Raw genomic sequence first — 14,779 nt, 5'->3', positions numbered from 1 at the left:
GCTGTGTCGCCCAGGCTAGAGTACAGTGGCATGATCTTGGCTCACTGCAACCTCTGTGTCCTGGGTTTTGACAAGCAATTCTTCTGCCTCAGCCTCCTGAGTAGCTGAGACTACAGGTACACGCCACCACGCCCAGGTAATTTTTGTATTTTGAGTAGAGACAGGATTTCACCAGGCCAGATTGGTCTCGAACTCCTGACCTCGTGATCTGCCCTCTTTGGCCTCCTAAAGTGCTGGGATTGCAGGTGTGAGCCACCACACCTGGCCTGTGTCTGTAAAATTGTTAAAATGTATTTTATTTGAGTTGTAAAGGGGAAAAATTACATGTGTGTTCAGTATTCAATCAAATCAAGAGTCTTTAAGGTTTTGTTTTGTCTTGAAACATTCATTAATATTTTAATTTTTTAAAGGTAGAAATTCTAAGAACTGATAAGGAATAAGCATTTCTTATGTTAAAAAGATCTTCCCAAAGGTAGTAAAAGATAGAAAGCAGTTCAATGTATCATAAAATCTAGTTCAGCCATAAGAAGCAACATTAATGTGTTGTCATTGTCCATCCAGCCTGCTATATCAAAATACCATAAACGGGGTAGCTTACAAATAAAAGAAATTTATTTCTCATGGTCTGGAACCTGGGAATTCCAAGATCAAGGTGCCAGCAGATTCAGGTGTCTAGTGACAGCTTTCTCATAGATGGTGAGATGGTGCTTTATTGCTGTGTCTTCACGAAGTAGAAGGCCCAAGCAAGCTCCTTTGGGCCTCTTTCGTAGAGACGCCACTCCCATTGTTGGAGGGCTCTGCCTAATACCTAATAACCTCCAAAAGGCCCTACCTCCAAATATCATTGCCTTGGAAATTAGGATGCACCATACGAATTTGGGGAAAACATATATTCAGACCATAACACTTGTCATTAACGCACAGAATATAAGCCTGTCTCACATCACATACGGGCCATTATCCTAAATAAAACCCTAGCCATTGCAGTTCTCTTTTGGAACAAATTTATGCATGCTTAATTAGAGTATCCAACAAATTAAGGCACAAATCACTGTATTATTGTAGCAGTTAATCATGACTAAGAGTGTTTTAATATTGCAGAGATTTATAATCATTACATTTAATAGTCTCAGCAAGATAGAATAGGCATTTAATAAAAATCTACCAAAATATTGCCAGGCGCGGTGCTCGTCTCTAATCCCAGCACTGTGGGAGGCTGAGGTGGGAGTATCACTTGAGGCCAGGAGTTCAAGACCAACCTGCCAGCACTGCAAAACCCTGTCTCTACTAAAAATACAAAAATTATCTGGGCTTGGTGGTGTGCACCTGTAATCCCAGCTACTCGGGAGGTTGAGGCACGAGAATCACTTAAGCCAGGGAGGCAGAGGTTGCAGTGAGCCAATACCGTGCCACTGCACTCCAGCCTGGGTGACAGAGTGAGACTGTCTCAAAAAACAAAACTACCAAGTATTAAAAGTTTAATACAGAATTTGTATCCATCCAGTAGCCAAAGCTTTTCTTAATGAGCATACTGCTTTATAAGCATTTATTTTTCTTCTCATTTTGTATAATACAAAATGAGTTGAATAAAATAAAATATGCTATGAAATAGTATAGCTGTTATTCAATTATAATTTGTGAGCAACATGATGATAGGTCATTGAAGAAATCAAGTATGCAATAGCAATTTTAAAATGTTGGCGATAATCTGGCTGTGCGTGGTGGCTCATGCCTGTAATCCCAGCGCTTTGCGGGGACCGAGGCAGGCTGATCACTTGAGATCAAGAGTTTGAGACCAGCCTAGCCAACATAATGAAACCCGTCTCTACTAAAAATACAAAAATTACTTGGGCATAATAGTCCTGTCTAGTCTGAGGCACAAGATTAGCTTGAAACCGGGAGGCTGAGGTTGCAGTGAGCTGAGATTGTGCCACTGCACTCTAGCCTGGGTGGCAGAGTGAGACTCTGTCTCCAAAAAAAAAAAAAAAGATGTGAGGAGGTCTTTGTAAAATGTGAGAATAAAACTTTTTGACATAAGTGGACAGCTGAGTAAATTGAAATAGCATGTGTGCATACTAAGTATTGTGAAGATGTTAAGTAAATTTATTATTATTATTATTATAAATGTGAGAATAAAACTTTTTGACATAAGTGGACAGCTGAGTAAATTGAAATAGCATGTGTGCATACTAAGTATTGTGAAGATGTTAAGTAAATTTATTATTATTATTATTATTATTTTTTTTTTTTTTTTTGAGACGGAGTTTCACTCATGTTACCCAGGCTGGAGTGCAATGGCGCGGTCTCGGCTCACCGCAACCTCCGCCTCCTGGGTTTAGGCAATTCTCCTGCCTCAGCCTCCTGAGTAACTGGGATTACAGGCACGCGCCACCACGCCCAGCTAATTTTTTGTACTTTTAGTAGAGACGGGGTTTCACCATGTTGACCAGGATGGTCTTGATCTCTTGACCTCATGATCCACCCGCCTCGGCCTCCCAAAGTGCTGGGATTACAGGCTTGAGCCACCGCACCTGGCAATTTATTATTTTTTTTAATGTTATATCTAAAATCCCAGTGTGATTTTTGTTTAAAATTTGATGAAACTACTGTGAAGTTACCTGTACGAATAAGCAATATTAGAAGCTCTGGGAGGTCAGTAAATTGGTACTTTACAAAAAAGCTCTGGGAGGAAAATCCAAAAGGATAATAGAAAGTTTAATTTCTATACTAGCTATATAAACATTTAAAGCATAATATGATTTTGGTGTGGGAATTGTTAGTTAAATAATACAGAATGAATACTGAAAATTAGTCATCTATGACTTGTTTGGGGAAATAACCCCCTCTTTTTCTAATATTTAGGATATGTTTAAAAAGTCATATTCCTATTAACAAAATAAGTGGTAGGAAAATTTAGAAGAAAATAGGACTGAATATTTGTCAGACCATTTTGAGGGCCAGGATTGAGGGCTAGAAATAATGAGAAGGGAAAGAATCATAGATTTAGCTGCACAGTGATTAGCAATTTAGTTATAAAACGATTGTGCTTAAGACAAGTTGCCAAAATGACTCTTCTTGGGAGAAAAACCTGTTCCTTTTCTGTGTTTGAAATATTTTCCCACAGACCTTCTTTATTCATGTGGAGGGAAAGGTAATTTTAAAATGTTATGTGTCATTATGAAAAGAATAGCCTTACCCCATTCATTTTTCTTGAAAGCAATTGTTCAGTGTCTGTTCATTGGAGTTTTTCTACATCAAGTGAATGAAGCTTAGCAATATTTTTAAAGTTTAAATTTTTCATCAAACATAAAATTTTTCTTAATTTTTCAGCTCTAATCTTTTTTTCCCCTAAAACATTGTGCATTATGCAATACTTAATTTGAATGTCTATTCCTTTTTAGTGCCTAGAATGCATGTGTGAATAAAACATCTCTGCCCCTGTGGAACTGGGAATTTATCTTTCTTCATTTCGTTTCTGTTTTTCTTTCCTTTTTCCTTCCATTTTTCCTTTCTCCTTCCCTTTTTTCTTTACTTCCTTCTGTTCCTTCTCCCCACCCTCGCTTCCCTTCCCAGATCATAAATATGAGATATTAATAAGTGCTTTAAAGAAAGATAAAGCAGAGTAAAGGGTTAATGATGAAATGAGGCTTTTAGATTGGGTAATAAGGAGAAAGCTCCCATTGGATGAGAGGCTTGAAAGAGGTGAGAGAATAAGTATCTTGAATTTCTGGAGAGGAATCTTAGTCCTTGAGATGGGAACATACTTGGTATTTTCAAGAAAGGTCAAGGAGGCCAGTTGGCTGAACCTAGTGAGGTAGGGAAGATGGTGGGAAATGAAGTTGAAGATGTAGGCAGCAAAAAGGACTTCATGCATTCTAAAAATAACTATTCTCAATCTATTGAATTTACTGTCTTTACCTAAAATCTGGAGGGTTGGAATTATATTTAAGCTTTGCATGTAGTGTGCTTAATTGCTATAACTACATCTTTTTGTCAGCAAATAAATTAATTCTGTAAAACAAATTATTTCCATATTCTGCTGTTTTTAAGGAGGCCTCATGGGACCTGTCAGGATGATTTCATCTGGACATGAGTTGACAACAGATTATGATGAAAAAGCACTTCATGAGCTTGGTTTTAAGGATATGCAGGTACATATATAAAATGTGGTTTGAGTTTTAATGATCTGTTTATAGTCATCAGTTGAACAGACACAGGTCTAATTTAAAAACAGCTCTTATTGCTTTGTTATATTAAAATTCTAAGTGAAGTTATTTTATGCTTCAGATTTGTTCTATTAAACCAAAAAACTTGATATGCATAAATTTTTTGTTTTTTCCTGTTTTGTTTTGTTTTGTTTTTTTAATAGATGGTATTTGTATCTTTGGGTGCACCAAGGAGAGAACGGAAAGGGGAAGGTGTTCAGCTGCCAGCATCTTGCCTCCCACCCCCTCAGAAGGACAACATTCCAATGCTTTTGCTTTTACAAGAACCTCATTTAACTACTCTTTTTGATTTATTAGAGATGCTTGCATCATTTAAACCACCCTCAGGAAAAGTGGCAGTGGATGATAGTGAGGTGACTATGATTTTCACAAATCTTGTTTTGTCTTTCTGTTGAGAGGATATAGTAACTTGAATAAAACTATAGATTATAAAATAAAATTATAATTTTCTCTGTTTTGTTTTGTTTTGGATACGAAGTCTTACTCTGTTTCCTAGGGTGGAGTGCAGTGACATGATCTCAGCTCACTGCAACCTCCACCCCCTGGGTTCAAGCAATTCTCCTGCCACAGCCTCCCAAGTAGTGAGATTATAGGCATCCACCACCATGCCCAGCTAATTTTTGTATTTTTAGTAGAGACGAGGGTTTCACCATATGGGCCAGGCTGGTTTCGAACACTTGACCTCAAGTTATCTGCCCGCCTCGGCCTCCCAAAGGGCTGGGATTACAGGCGTGAGCCACCATGCCCAGCCTTTGGTAATCTTTTAAGAGTAGTAAAATTGGGCCTGGCCCAGTGGCTCACGCCTGTAATCCCAGCATTTTGGGAGGCTGAGGCAGGCGGATCACGAGGTCAGGAGTTTGAGACCAGCCTGACTAACATGGTAAAACTCCATCTCTACTAAAAATACAAAAATTACCCAGGCATGGTGGTGTGCACCTGTAATCCCAGCTACTCTGGAGGGTGAGACCGGAGAATCGCTTGAACGCAGAGGCGGAGGTTGCAGTGAGCTGAGATTGCACCACTGCACTCCAGCCTGGGCGACAGAGCGAAACTCCGTCTCAAAAAAAAAAAAAAAAAAAAAAAAAAAAACAAAATTAGGAACCCATTTGTATATTCATTAACTATTTACTTAACATGATCCAGATATACTGTTTTAATCAATACTTTTATCTTGAAAGGGCTCTCTGTAGGAGGCTTTATATAATCTGAGCTAGAAGGATGAAAAGCCAGTTAAAAAGATGAGAAATGGTCTGGATAGAGTAATCTGGAGAAAAGGTTCCTGGAGAAATGCTTGATATAAGAAGTTAGGCAGGTTCCGGAATTGTTAGAGAGCTAGGAAGGAGAATGTGGAGGAGGATGGGAGAGTAGAATGAGGGCAATGAAATTGGAAAGGTAGGCAGAGCGAAATAATGTAAACCTTTTGGATCATTGTGAGTCATTTCCATTTTACTCAAAGTGGATGTCATTAAAAGATTTTAAACAGTGGATAAACACATATTCTGATTTTTGTTTTATACCTATTAAGTTTCTTTGGCAAAAGTAACAAATTCAGTAAAGCATTTGATATACTAGTCCAGGAAGGAGTTGATAGTGCCCTGGCATAGGATGGCAGCAGTGGAAATAAACAGACAAGTCAAAACAACAACACTTGGTGGTGGTTTGGGTTTTAGGAGTAGGGAATGAAGAGAAGGAAGACAGAAATGGCATTGGGTTTCTGTCTTGAGCAACAGCGCGGATTCCATTTGAGATGGAGGATAGATGGATGACTGAAGGACATCAAGTGGAGATATCAAGTAATCATTTGGATACATAAGTTTGAAACTCAGAGAAAGAGTATAATCTAGAAAAATGGTTTGTGGGTTATCACTATAAAGATGGCATTTGTTTTGTTTTGTTTTGTTTTTTTATTTTTTATTTTTTTGGAGACACCGTCTCACTGTTGTCACCTAGGCTGGAGAGCAGTGGTATGATTATAGCTCAGTATAGCCCCTTTATCTCTTGGGCTCAAGGGATCCTGCTGCCCCAGCTTCCTAAGTGGAACTCCAGGCGCATGTCAGTGCACCTGGCTAATTTTTAAAAGTTTTTTGTAGATATGGTCTTTTTGTGTTGCCCAGGTTGGTTTTAAATTCCTGGCCTCAAGCGATCCTCCCAATGTGCTAGGAATATAGGCTTAAACTACTGTGCCCAGCCTGAAGATGACATTCAGTGACAAGCGTGTATATGACATCACTTAAAGGAGCGATTTTCAATTTACTAACATTTATTTATTTATTTTTGAGATGGAGTTTCGCTCTTGCTACCCAGGCTGGAGTGCAATAGCGCGATCTTGGCTCACCACAACCTCCGCCTCCTGGGTTCAAGCGATTCTCCTGCCTCAGCCTCCTGAGTAGCTGGGATTACAGGGATGCACCACCACGTCCGGCTAACTTTGTGTTTTTAGTAGAGAAAGGTTTTCTTCATGTTGATCAGGCTGGCCTCGAACTGCTGACAGGTGACCCACCTGCCTTGGCCTCCCAAAGTACTGGATCACAGGCGTGGGCCACCTTGCCTGGACTTAAAACAATGCCTGTAAATGGACTTATTCTAAGACCTTTTCATGTATTCAAATAGCTTATGCAGTGAGTCACAATTTTGAGATTGAGGGGCAGGTAAAATGGTAGTATTTTGATGGTTTTCTCTGTGTTAGGCTAGTATTCTTTTCTTTCTTCCCCAAGATGGTTAAGTGACTTCTTCCCATTTCCATGATGTGTTTGATTATGGATGCAATGGGCTGCCATTCAGCCCTTGGTTTCGTATACCTCAGTTTCTCAGGTGACGGTACATTGTTAAACTCCCAAGAAATCTCCATTGTGTTTTCAAGCAGAATAATCAATAAAAGGTGCCCATGAACCTCCCTTTTCTCCCCTAGTGCTGGTGTTCTATTCCATGTATTAGAGAGGAGGGGGATGAAAATTTACAGAAGGTTTTTTTCAAAAGAGGAGTTGTTCAAATTGGGTCCAGTTACTGATAAGAGTGAAGTTAGTTAGCATTACAGATTTTCTTCCTTAAAGCAAATGACATGTTTGAGGAACTGGGAATATGAGCATAGTGTAATTTAAATACTAGGACAGAAAGGTACTCTGTAACCTATACTGCAAAAAGACATTACATGATTTTTTTTTTTTTTTAATCCACCATTATGGCTAGTTTTAAGCTGCAAAATGAGCTCTTTCCTGGGCTCTTAGAAACAAAATTTAGATGTTTGTATGGAGGATGTAATAGAGAAAACCAAGACCAGTGATAAAAGATCCAGTTAATAGGCTGTTATGTTAGTCTGAGTGAGGCTTAAACCAGAGGGAAAGCATTTCATTGTTTTAGCAGTTTATTGAATTTTATTTTTGGCAGCTAGATACAGGGATTCTTTGCTGAATAAGATAGGTTTGGTCCTGATGAGAGTTAAACAGAAATGTAAAAAGAAAGGATCTCTCAGGAGGCTTTCAGCCATAACAGAACATAGTTATGCACACTTGGAAGATTTTTTTCCTTCAAATCCTTTTTTGTATAGAATTCAATCTTTCTCTCTCTTTAATAGTTATTTACAAAGGAATGAATTGTTTTATTGAAGAACTCTTGAGTGTCATTTCCTCAAGTAAATAAAGCACAGGTGTTACTTGGGGGTTGCTTCTGTTTCTTTGTTCCTCGAGCTTGTGAAACACCAAGTTTACGTTGAAACTTTCTAAGATTTCCTTGCCATCAGAGTGTACCCAACTTTCTGCCTTCATACCAAAAGAAGTAATTTTCTTTTTATAGGTTTATAGAACATCTCTAGACCATACTATAGCAAATAATTACTATGATAGTAGTAATAGTAATAAATTTATAGTCTGTGGAAAATACCAAAACTGGGAATTTAGCTTTTACTGTTTTTACCTCTCAGGGTGGTACTTTAATTTTTTTTAATCGCCTATTTCCAAAATAGTTTCTGAAATGTTATTTAGCTTACTCTTAACACCTTTCTGAATTCAGATTTAACAAATGATAATGGAAGAAAGTAGGTCTTTAAAATTGTTTGCTTTCTTCTTAGCTCATCTGAGACTGGAAAATGAGGTTTAAGATTAGCAAAATAAGAGAAACAGATAGGCTCTTTTCCTAAATGGAAGTTCAAGGATTTAATTCACCAAGTCTTTATTGTGCTTAGAGTAGTGATTCGCAAAATGGAAATAGGTGGTAGTCATATTGAAATTTGCTAGAATGGACTTTAAACAGATGTTTTCAGTTTTATTTCCAAAGTTTCCTGAGGCACATACATGATCAGTCTTAGAGGAAGGCTGTTCTAGAAAAATGTTCAGTAAGAAGGTGAAAAAACACTGCTTTGAGTATTTTCTCAAATATTATGTGTCATATAACAAACGTTTCATGTCTCACTTTTCAGAAAATGAGACTTAAAAATATTAGCAGATTTGGTGGTTTTATGCAAAAATTTGAGCTTAAACTTTTTTCTTCTGATGTGTTTTGATAAAGCAGTTGTTTTTATTTGTAGAGTTTAAGATGTGAAGAACTTCATCTTCATGCGGAAAATCTTTCTAGGCGTGTCTGGGAGCTACTGATGCTTCTTCCTACATGTCCTAATATGTTGATGGCATTCCAGAATATCTCAGATGAACAGGTGAGCCCACAGAATCTCTTTACTCTCCTAGAGGCTGTTACCAGTTTACGTTCCTATTGACAGTGTAGAATACTGCCTGTTGACATACCCTCAGTAAATCTGAATATAGTTTTTACCCATATAATAGGTAAAAAGTGCCACTTCATTTTAATGTTCATTTGTTTAGTGAGGGTGAATAACATATCATAGGCTAAATGGAAGATGAAGATGTTTTCTAAAATTATGAAATAGGGTTTGCCATTTTATATTAGTGTTTTTTCTTATTACAGTGTGTTTTGAATATTGCTTTTTGTTCTCAGTAACAAAAAGTAATGTTTAGAGAAAATAAACCAAGGTGAAATGACGTGCATCAGTGTTTCTTTTCTGTGCTTATACAAGTTAACTGACTCTACTGGGGAAAATGAGGCAAAGAAATTTAATATCTGTATGATAATTTATTTCCATCTGGACATCACCTCACATGTGTTGGATATCTTTTTAAAGTCTTCAACATTAAAGATTGTTTTCATTTAATTATTCATTTTTGAGATAGGGTCTCACTCTGTCACCTAGGCTAGAGTACAGTGGCATGATCTCAGCTTACTGCAACCTCAGCCACCAGGACTCAAGCAATCCTCCCCTGACTTTCCCCAGTAGCTAAGACCACAGGCATGTGCCACCATGCCTGGCTGATTTTTCTATTTTTACTAGAGACAGGGTTTTCCCATTTTGGCCAAGTTCATCTCTACCTCCTGACCTCAAATGATCCGCCCACCTCAGCCTCCCAAAGTGCTGGGATTACGGGCGTGAGCTTCTACTCCTGGCTTAAAGATTGTTTTTAAAAGGTATATGATACATAGTTTATTTGAGGAGATCTCCGAAAGAACTCCTATAGGATGAATGCAAAAACAGATGTCCTAATGTTATGCTAATTCTAGGATTTGGAACATTATCATGTGATTGTAGGAGGTCCAATATCTCACATGATTTGGAAGTCTAGAAGATGGGCTCTTGAAAATGCTGAATGATGACTTACAGTAGCACTAGTAATAGCATTTCAAAGATGCACATTAAGTGTGAATTATATTATTTCATGAATTGACAATAGAAAACAGCAGTGTTCCTGAGTTCATATATTTGCATGACTTTTAAATATGTAGTTGTAAGTATTAAATACAGACATTTAATTCATCACCATCTTCAGAAGTTTACCCACTCAACTAGACTATATAATTTTGTTTCTTCTTTCAACTGGGTAGATTAACAAGTTATAATTATTTGCCCATGCTGCTGTTTATGTATTAATTTAATTGGTTTTATTTTCAGAAAATTTAATGAATAATTGATGTTTTAAGCATACCATTTGTACCAGTTAATAACTAGCCTTCATGTATGTTTTAATATATTTTAAAGTATATATAATATTTTGAGGTTTTATGTAGTGTCAGTTTGTTTAAAGTTTTTCTTTTTTGTGTTCCCTGAGTAAGTTGGCTTGAGAAACATGTTTTTCTAATTTAAGAGTAATGATGGATTTAATTGGAAAGAGCTTCTCAAAATTAAGAGCGCTCACAAGCTATTGTATGCTCTGGAAATTATTGAAGCACTGGGAAAACCTAATAGAAGAATAAGGAGAGAGTCAACGGTAATTGCATTTTCATTATTATCATTAAATATTTGTATTCTCTCTGGAGCGAAATTCTATAAGATATTATCTTTTCCATTCTAGAATAATTCTTCTGCCATTCTCCCTTATTTTGTTGCCTTTCTCATAGGGAAGTTACAGTGATCTTTATCCAGATTCAGATGATTCAAGCGAGGATCAAGTGGAAAATAGTAAAAATTCCTGGAGTTGCAAGGTTTGATCATGTGTTTTTCAATGTATTGATAAAAATAATTTGTCTCCAGTTTTTCAGAAGTGGGTACCATAATTCTTCATTGTTTTTAGACTAATATACTATTAAATAATAGTTTTAAAATCATGTATTACTTTAAGTTGGAATAATCTGAGATTATTTAATGCCTTAGTACACCTATTTTTAGCTCTGATTTTTCTCCATTGAAATACTGTGAGAGGCCAGATGTGGTGGCTTACACCTGTGATCCAGCATGTTGGGAGGCTGAGACAGGTGGATCACCAGGTCAGGAGTTTGAGACCAGCCTGGCCAACATGGTGAAACCCCTATCTCTACTAAAAAAATAAAAATTAGCTGGGTGTGGTAGCACGGCACCCGTAATCCCAGCTACCCGGATGGCTGAGGCAGGAGAATCACTTGAACCCAGGAGGCAGAGATTGCACCACTGTACTCCAGCCTGGGGAGCAAAAAAAGACACTGTGAGAACGTCCCAGTGTCTAGGACTAAATGCCTAGAGGAATATAAATATGTTTATAGCCTCTTTCAAGTATATATATTTTTAAAGTTTTGTTTATTTGGTTTGAGACAGCATCTCACCTTGTCACCCAGGCTGGATTGCAGTGGCATGATCATGGCTCACTGCAGCCTTGACCTCCCGGGTTCAGGTGATCCTCCTGCCTCAGCCTCCCTAGTAGCTTAAACTGCAGGCGTAAGCCATCACATCTGGCCAATTTTTTTATTTTTTGTAGAGATGAGGTCTTCCTTTGTTACCTAGGCTGGTGTTAAAGTCCTAGCCTCAAGTCATCCTCTGGCTTTGGCCTCCCAAAGTGCTAGGATTACAGGCATGAGCCCCTGCGCCCACCCTTAAATTCTTGAAAGTAGGACTTTATCTTCTTATTTTGTATAGAAATCATTTTGGTAATTTAAATTGTTATAATTGTGTAAATAAAAGATATTTAATATTTTACATATCTAGTTACTAAATCAAGAAGCGTTACTGCATTATGTAGTGGCTACTTTTCTCTTACTATTATTTTCACAATTGCTTACAGTTTGTTGCTGCTGGAGGGCTTCAACAGTTACTAGAAATTTTTAATTCTGGAATTCTAGAGCCTAAAGAGCAGGAATCGTGGACTGTGGTAAGTGGAAATTTACTGTTTCAGCTAGTTACAGTAGTTACCCATTTGAAACACTTCCATTTCATCAGCAAGTATAGCTTTTGCCATATAGTGCGTTATAATAAAGTATGGAATATAGCAGAAATGAATTTTAAAACATAGAATTTGATAAACTAATTATGGAAAAGTGTTTTTCATGTTAATTTTATTAAAAAATTCTTGTGCTAAATTACTCCAAACTGTGGCCAGTTCATAAACATGTTTCCTTTAAGTTGATAGGTTATATATTAATATAAAGTTTGGTTGCTTTTTAAAAATTTGGTTTACATCTTAGGTTTTTTTAAAACTTTGTTTTGTTTTGATCATTTCTTCCTTTATAGCAGTAATACTAAAAAATGTGTTTCCAGACCATGTTGACTGGTTTGCATTGGGATAGATACAGAAATTGAGAGTAAGCCTTTAGCAGTTTTTATAGCAATTAGACATTGGTGCTGTATTTTTATAGTACTTTATTAAAGTATTGCTCCTCAACAAAATGCAAGGTTTTTTTTTTTCGGTGAACTTGGATAAGAAAATGAAAATTTTGCCAGGCACAGTGACTCATACCTGTAATTCCAGCACTTTGGGAGGCTGAGGTGGGCGGATCACCTGAGGTCAGGAGTTCGAGACTAGCCTGGCCAAAATGGTGAAACCCCATCTCTACCGAAATGCACAAATTAACTGGGTGTGTTGACAGGCACCTGTAATCTCAGCTACTCGGGAGGCTGAGGCAGGAGAATCGCTTGAACCCGGGAAGCGGAGGTTGCAGTGAGCCAAGATTGCACCACTGTGCTCCAGCGTGGGCGACAAAAACGAAGCTCCATCTCAAAAAGAAAAAGAAAAAAGGAAATTTTAAAAAATGATACTTTAGCACTGTGAATTTGAAGAAGTACTATATGAAAATAAAATTGCTTGTAGAATATTTAAACCTTCATAATGATACACAAAACTGCACAGGCCACTTTCGAGCTCAATGTAAAGGACATTCCATTTTCTTCCATCAAATCAGGTTAGCATTGGCAAACACTGAATTCAAGTATTCTCTTAGTTTCTGTTTGTTTTTTATTTTTTAAAATTCCTGGTGTAATGATTTGATATCATGTACTCGTGTCCAAATTTTTTAGCTCATCAGCTGTCATTAGTGTATTTTAGGTGTAGGCCAAGACAGTTGTTGTTCTTCCAGTGTGGCCCAGGGAAGCCAAACGATTGGACACTCCTGTGCTAAAGGTTTTCTCTGTTTTACTTGAAATTATAGCTACTTTCCTGAAGCGTTACTGCTAAGAACATTTTATTGCCAATACATGGCTTATTGTAGCTTTTTATGATGCCCAAGATGCAAAGCATGTCTAAGATACAAATTGCTTTGAGGTCAAGTGATACTTGTTGTTTATAATGCATCTCTCTTAATATTATGAAATACTTCTAAGCTCAGGATTGTTCTTGTTTCTTAACTTTTTTTCCTTTTCAAATGAGTTTAGTTGAAATATACCTTTAAAAAATTTTTTGAGATATAGTTCACATGCAATCAATTTACTCCTTCAAAATGTACTGTTTTTACAATATTCACAAAATTGTGTTATCATGACCAGCATCTAGTTCCAGAACAGTTGTATCACCTCAAAAGAAACCTCCCCGCCAAATGCTTTAGCCCTTTGCAACCACTATTATGGATTTGCCTATTCTGGACATTTCCTGTCAATGGAACCATGCAATGTTTGGTCCATTGTGATTGGTTTGTTTCACTTAGCCTATTTGCAAGATTCATCCTTGTTAAGTAGCAAGTATCAGCAATTCATTCCTTTTTATAATTATACCACATGATGTTTATTCATTCACCAGTTGAGAGGCTTGTGGGTTATTTCTACACTTTGAGTATTGTGAGCATTTGTTTACAAGTTTATGTGTGGATAATACGTTTTCACTTCTTTTGGGCATTTTCTTAGCAGTAGTAGCATACCTTGCCACTACTTAAGTGGTATCTTATTGTGATTTCTAACATTTACATTTTCCCAAAGCTAAGGAGCTTTAGTAGCTTTTTATGTCTCTGTTGACCATTCATAAGCATGTATGCATGTACGTGTGTGTGTTTTTATATACACACACACACTCTCTCTCTCTCTCTCTCTCTCTCTCTCTCTCTCTCTCTCTCTCTCATTCTCTCATTCATACATCTTTGTTGAAATGTTTGTTCAGTCGCAGCTGAATCCAGGGAGCAGAAGATTGATCAGATGGTGAACATTTGTGTTGTTTCCATTTCGGGGCTATTATCAATAATGTTGCAAACATTTGTGTCCGGTATAGAGTGCAATTTCTGGGTCCGGTGTAATTGCTTTTTGAGGAGTTGCCAGTTTAGCAAAGCCCCACCATTTTACATTGCTACCAGCAATATGTGAGGGTTCCAGTTTCTCCATATCCTTTCCAAGACTTGTTACAATGTTTTTTGTTTGTTTGTTTTTGAGACTGAATCTCTCTCTGTTGCCCAGGCTGGAGTGCAGTGGGGCAATCTCGGCTCATTACAACCTCTGCCTTCGGGGTTCACTCCTGCCATAGCTTCCTGAGTAACTGGGACTACAGGCACGCACCATCATGCCTGGCTAATTTTTTTTATTTTCATAGATACAGGGTTTCACCGTGTTAGCCAGGATCTTCTGACCTTGTGATCCGCCTGCCTCAGCTTTCTAAAGTGCTGAGATTATAGGCGCAAGTCACTGTGCCAGGCCATTACTGTCTTTTTTATTTAAGGTATCCTATTGCATAAAGTGGTAGCTAGTTGTGGTTTTGATTTGATTTTGTCTTTGTTGATTTGTAAGAATTCCTTATGTGGCCGGGCGCGGTGGCTCAAGCCTGTAATCCCAGCACTTTGGGAGGCCGAGGCGGGTGGATCACGAGGTCAAGAGATCGAGACCATCCTGGTCAACA

At 37.6% G+C, this 14,779-nt stretch overlaps 1 protein-coding gene across 4 annotated transcripts in view; it reads left to right on the top strand.

Moving 5' to 3' along the window:
• USP34 (ubiquitin specific peptidase 34) overlaps positions 1–14,779 on the top strand; it is a 286,775-nt gene that overhangs the window by 164,803 nt on the left and 107,193 nt on the right. For all 4 annotated transcript variants that reach the window (XM_017545012.2, XM_017545015.2, XM_017545014.2 and 1 more), the window contains exons 28-33: positions 4,051–4,151; positions 4,370–4,579; positions 8,746–8,871; positions 10,370–10,492; positions 10,623–10,706; positions 11,756–11,842. In XM_017545012.2, the coding sequence (XP_017400501.1) occupies positions 4,051–4,151; positions 4,370–4,579; positions 8,746–8,871; positions 10,370–10,492; positions 10,623–10,706; positions 11,756–11,842 (731 nt within the window). The remainder of the gene's footprint in view (positions 1–4,050; positions 4,152–4,369; positions 4,580–8,745; positions 8,872–10,369; positions 10,493–10,622; positions 10,707–11,755; positions 11,843–14,779) is intronic.

The sequence above is a fragment of the Cebus imitator genome, unplaced genomic scaffold (genome assembly GCF_001604975.1).
Source record: "Cebus imitator isolate Cc_AM_T3 unplaced genomic scaffold, Cebus_imitator-1.0 Scaffold175, whole genome shotgun sequence".
Classification (NCBI taxonomy): domain Eukaryota; kingdom Metazoa; phylum Chordata; class Mammalia; order Primates; family Cebidae; genus Cebus; species Cebus imitator.
The sequence above is the reverse complement of the archived record's forward strand: the minus strand, read 5'-3'. Positions and strand labels throughout refer to the sequence as shown.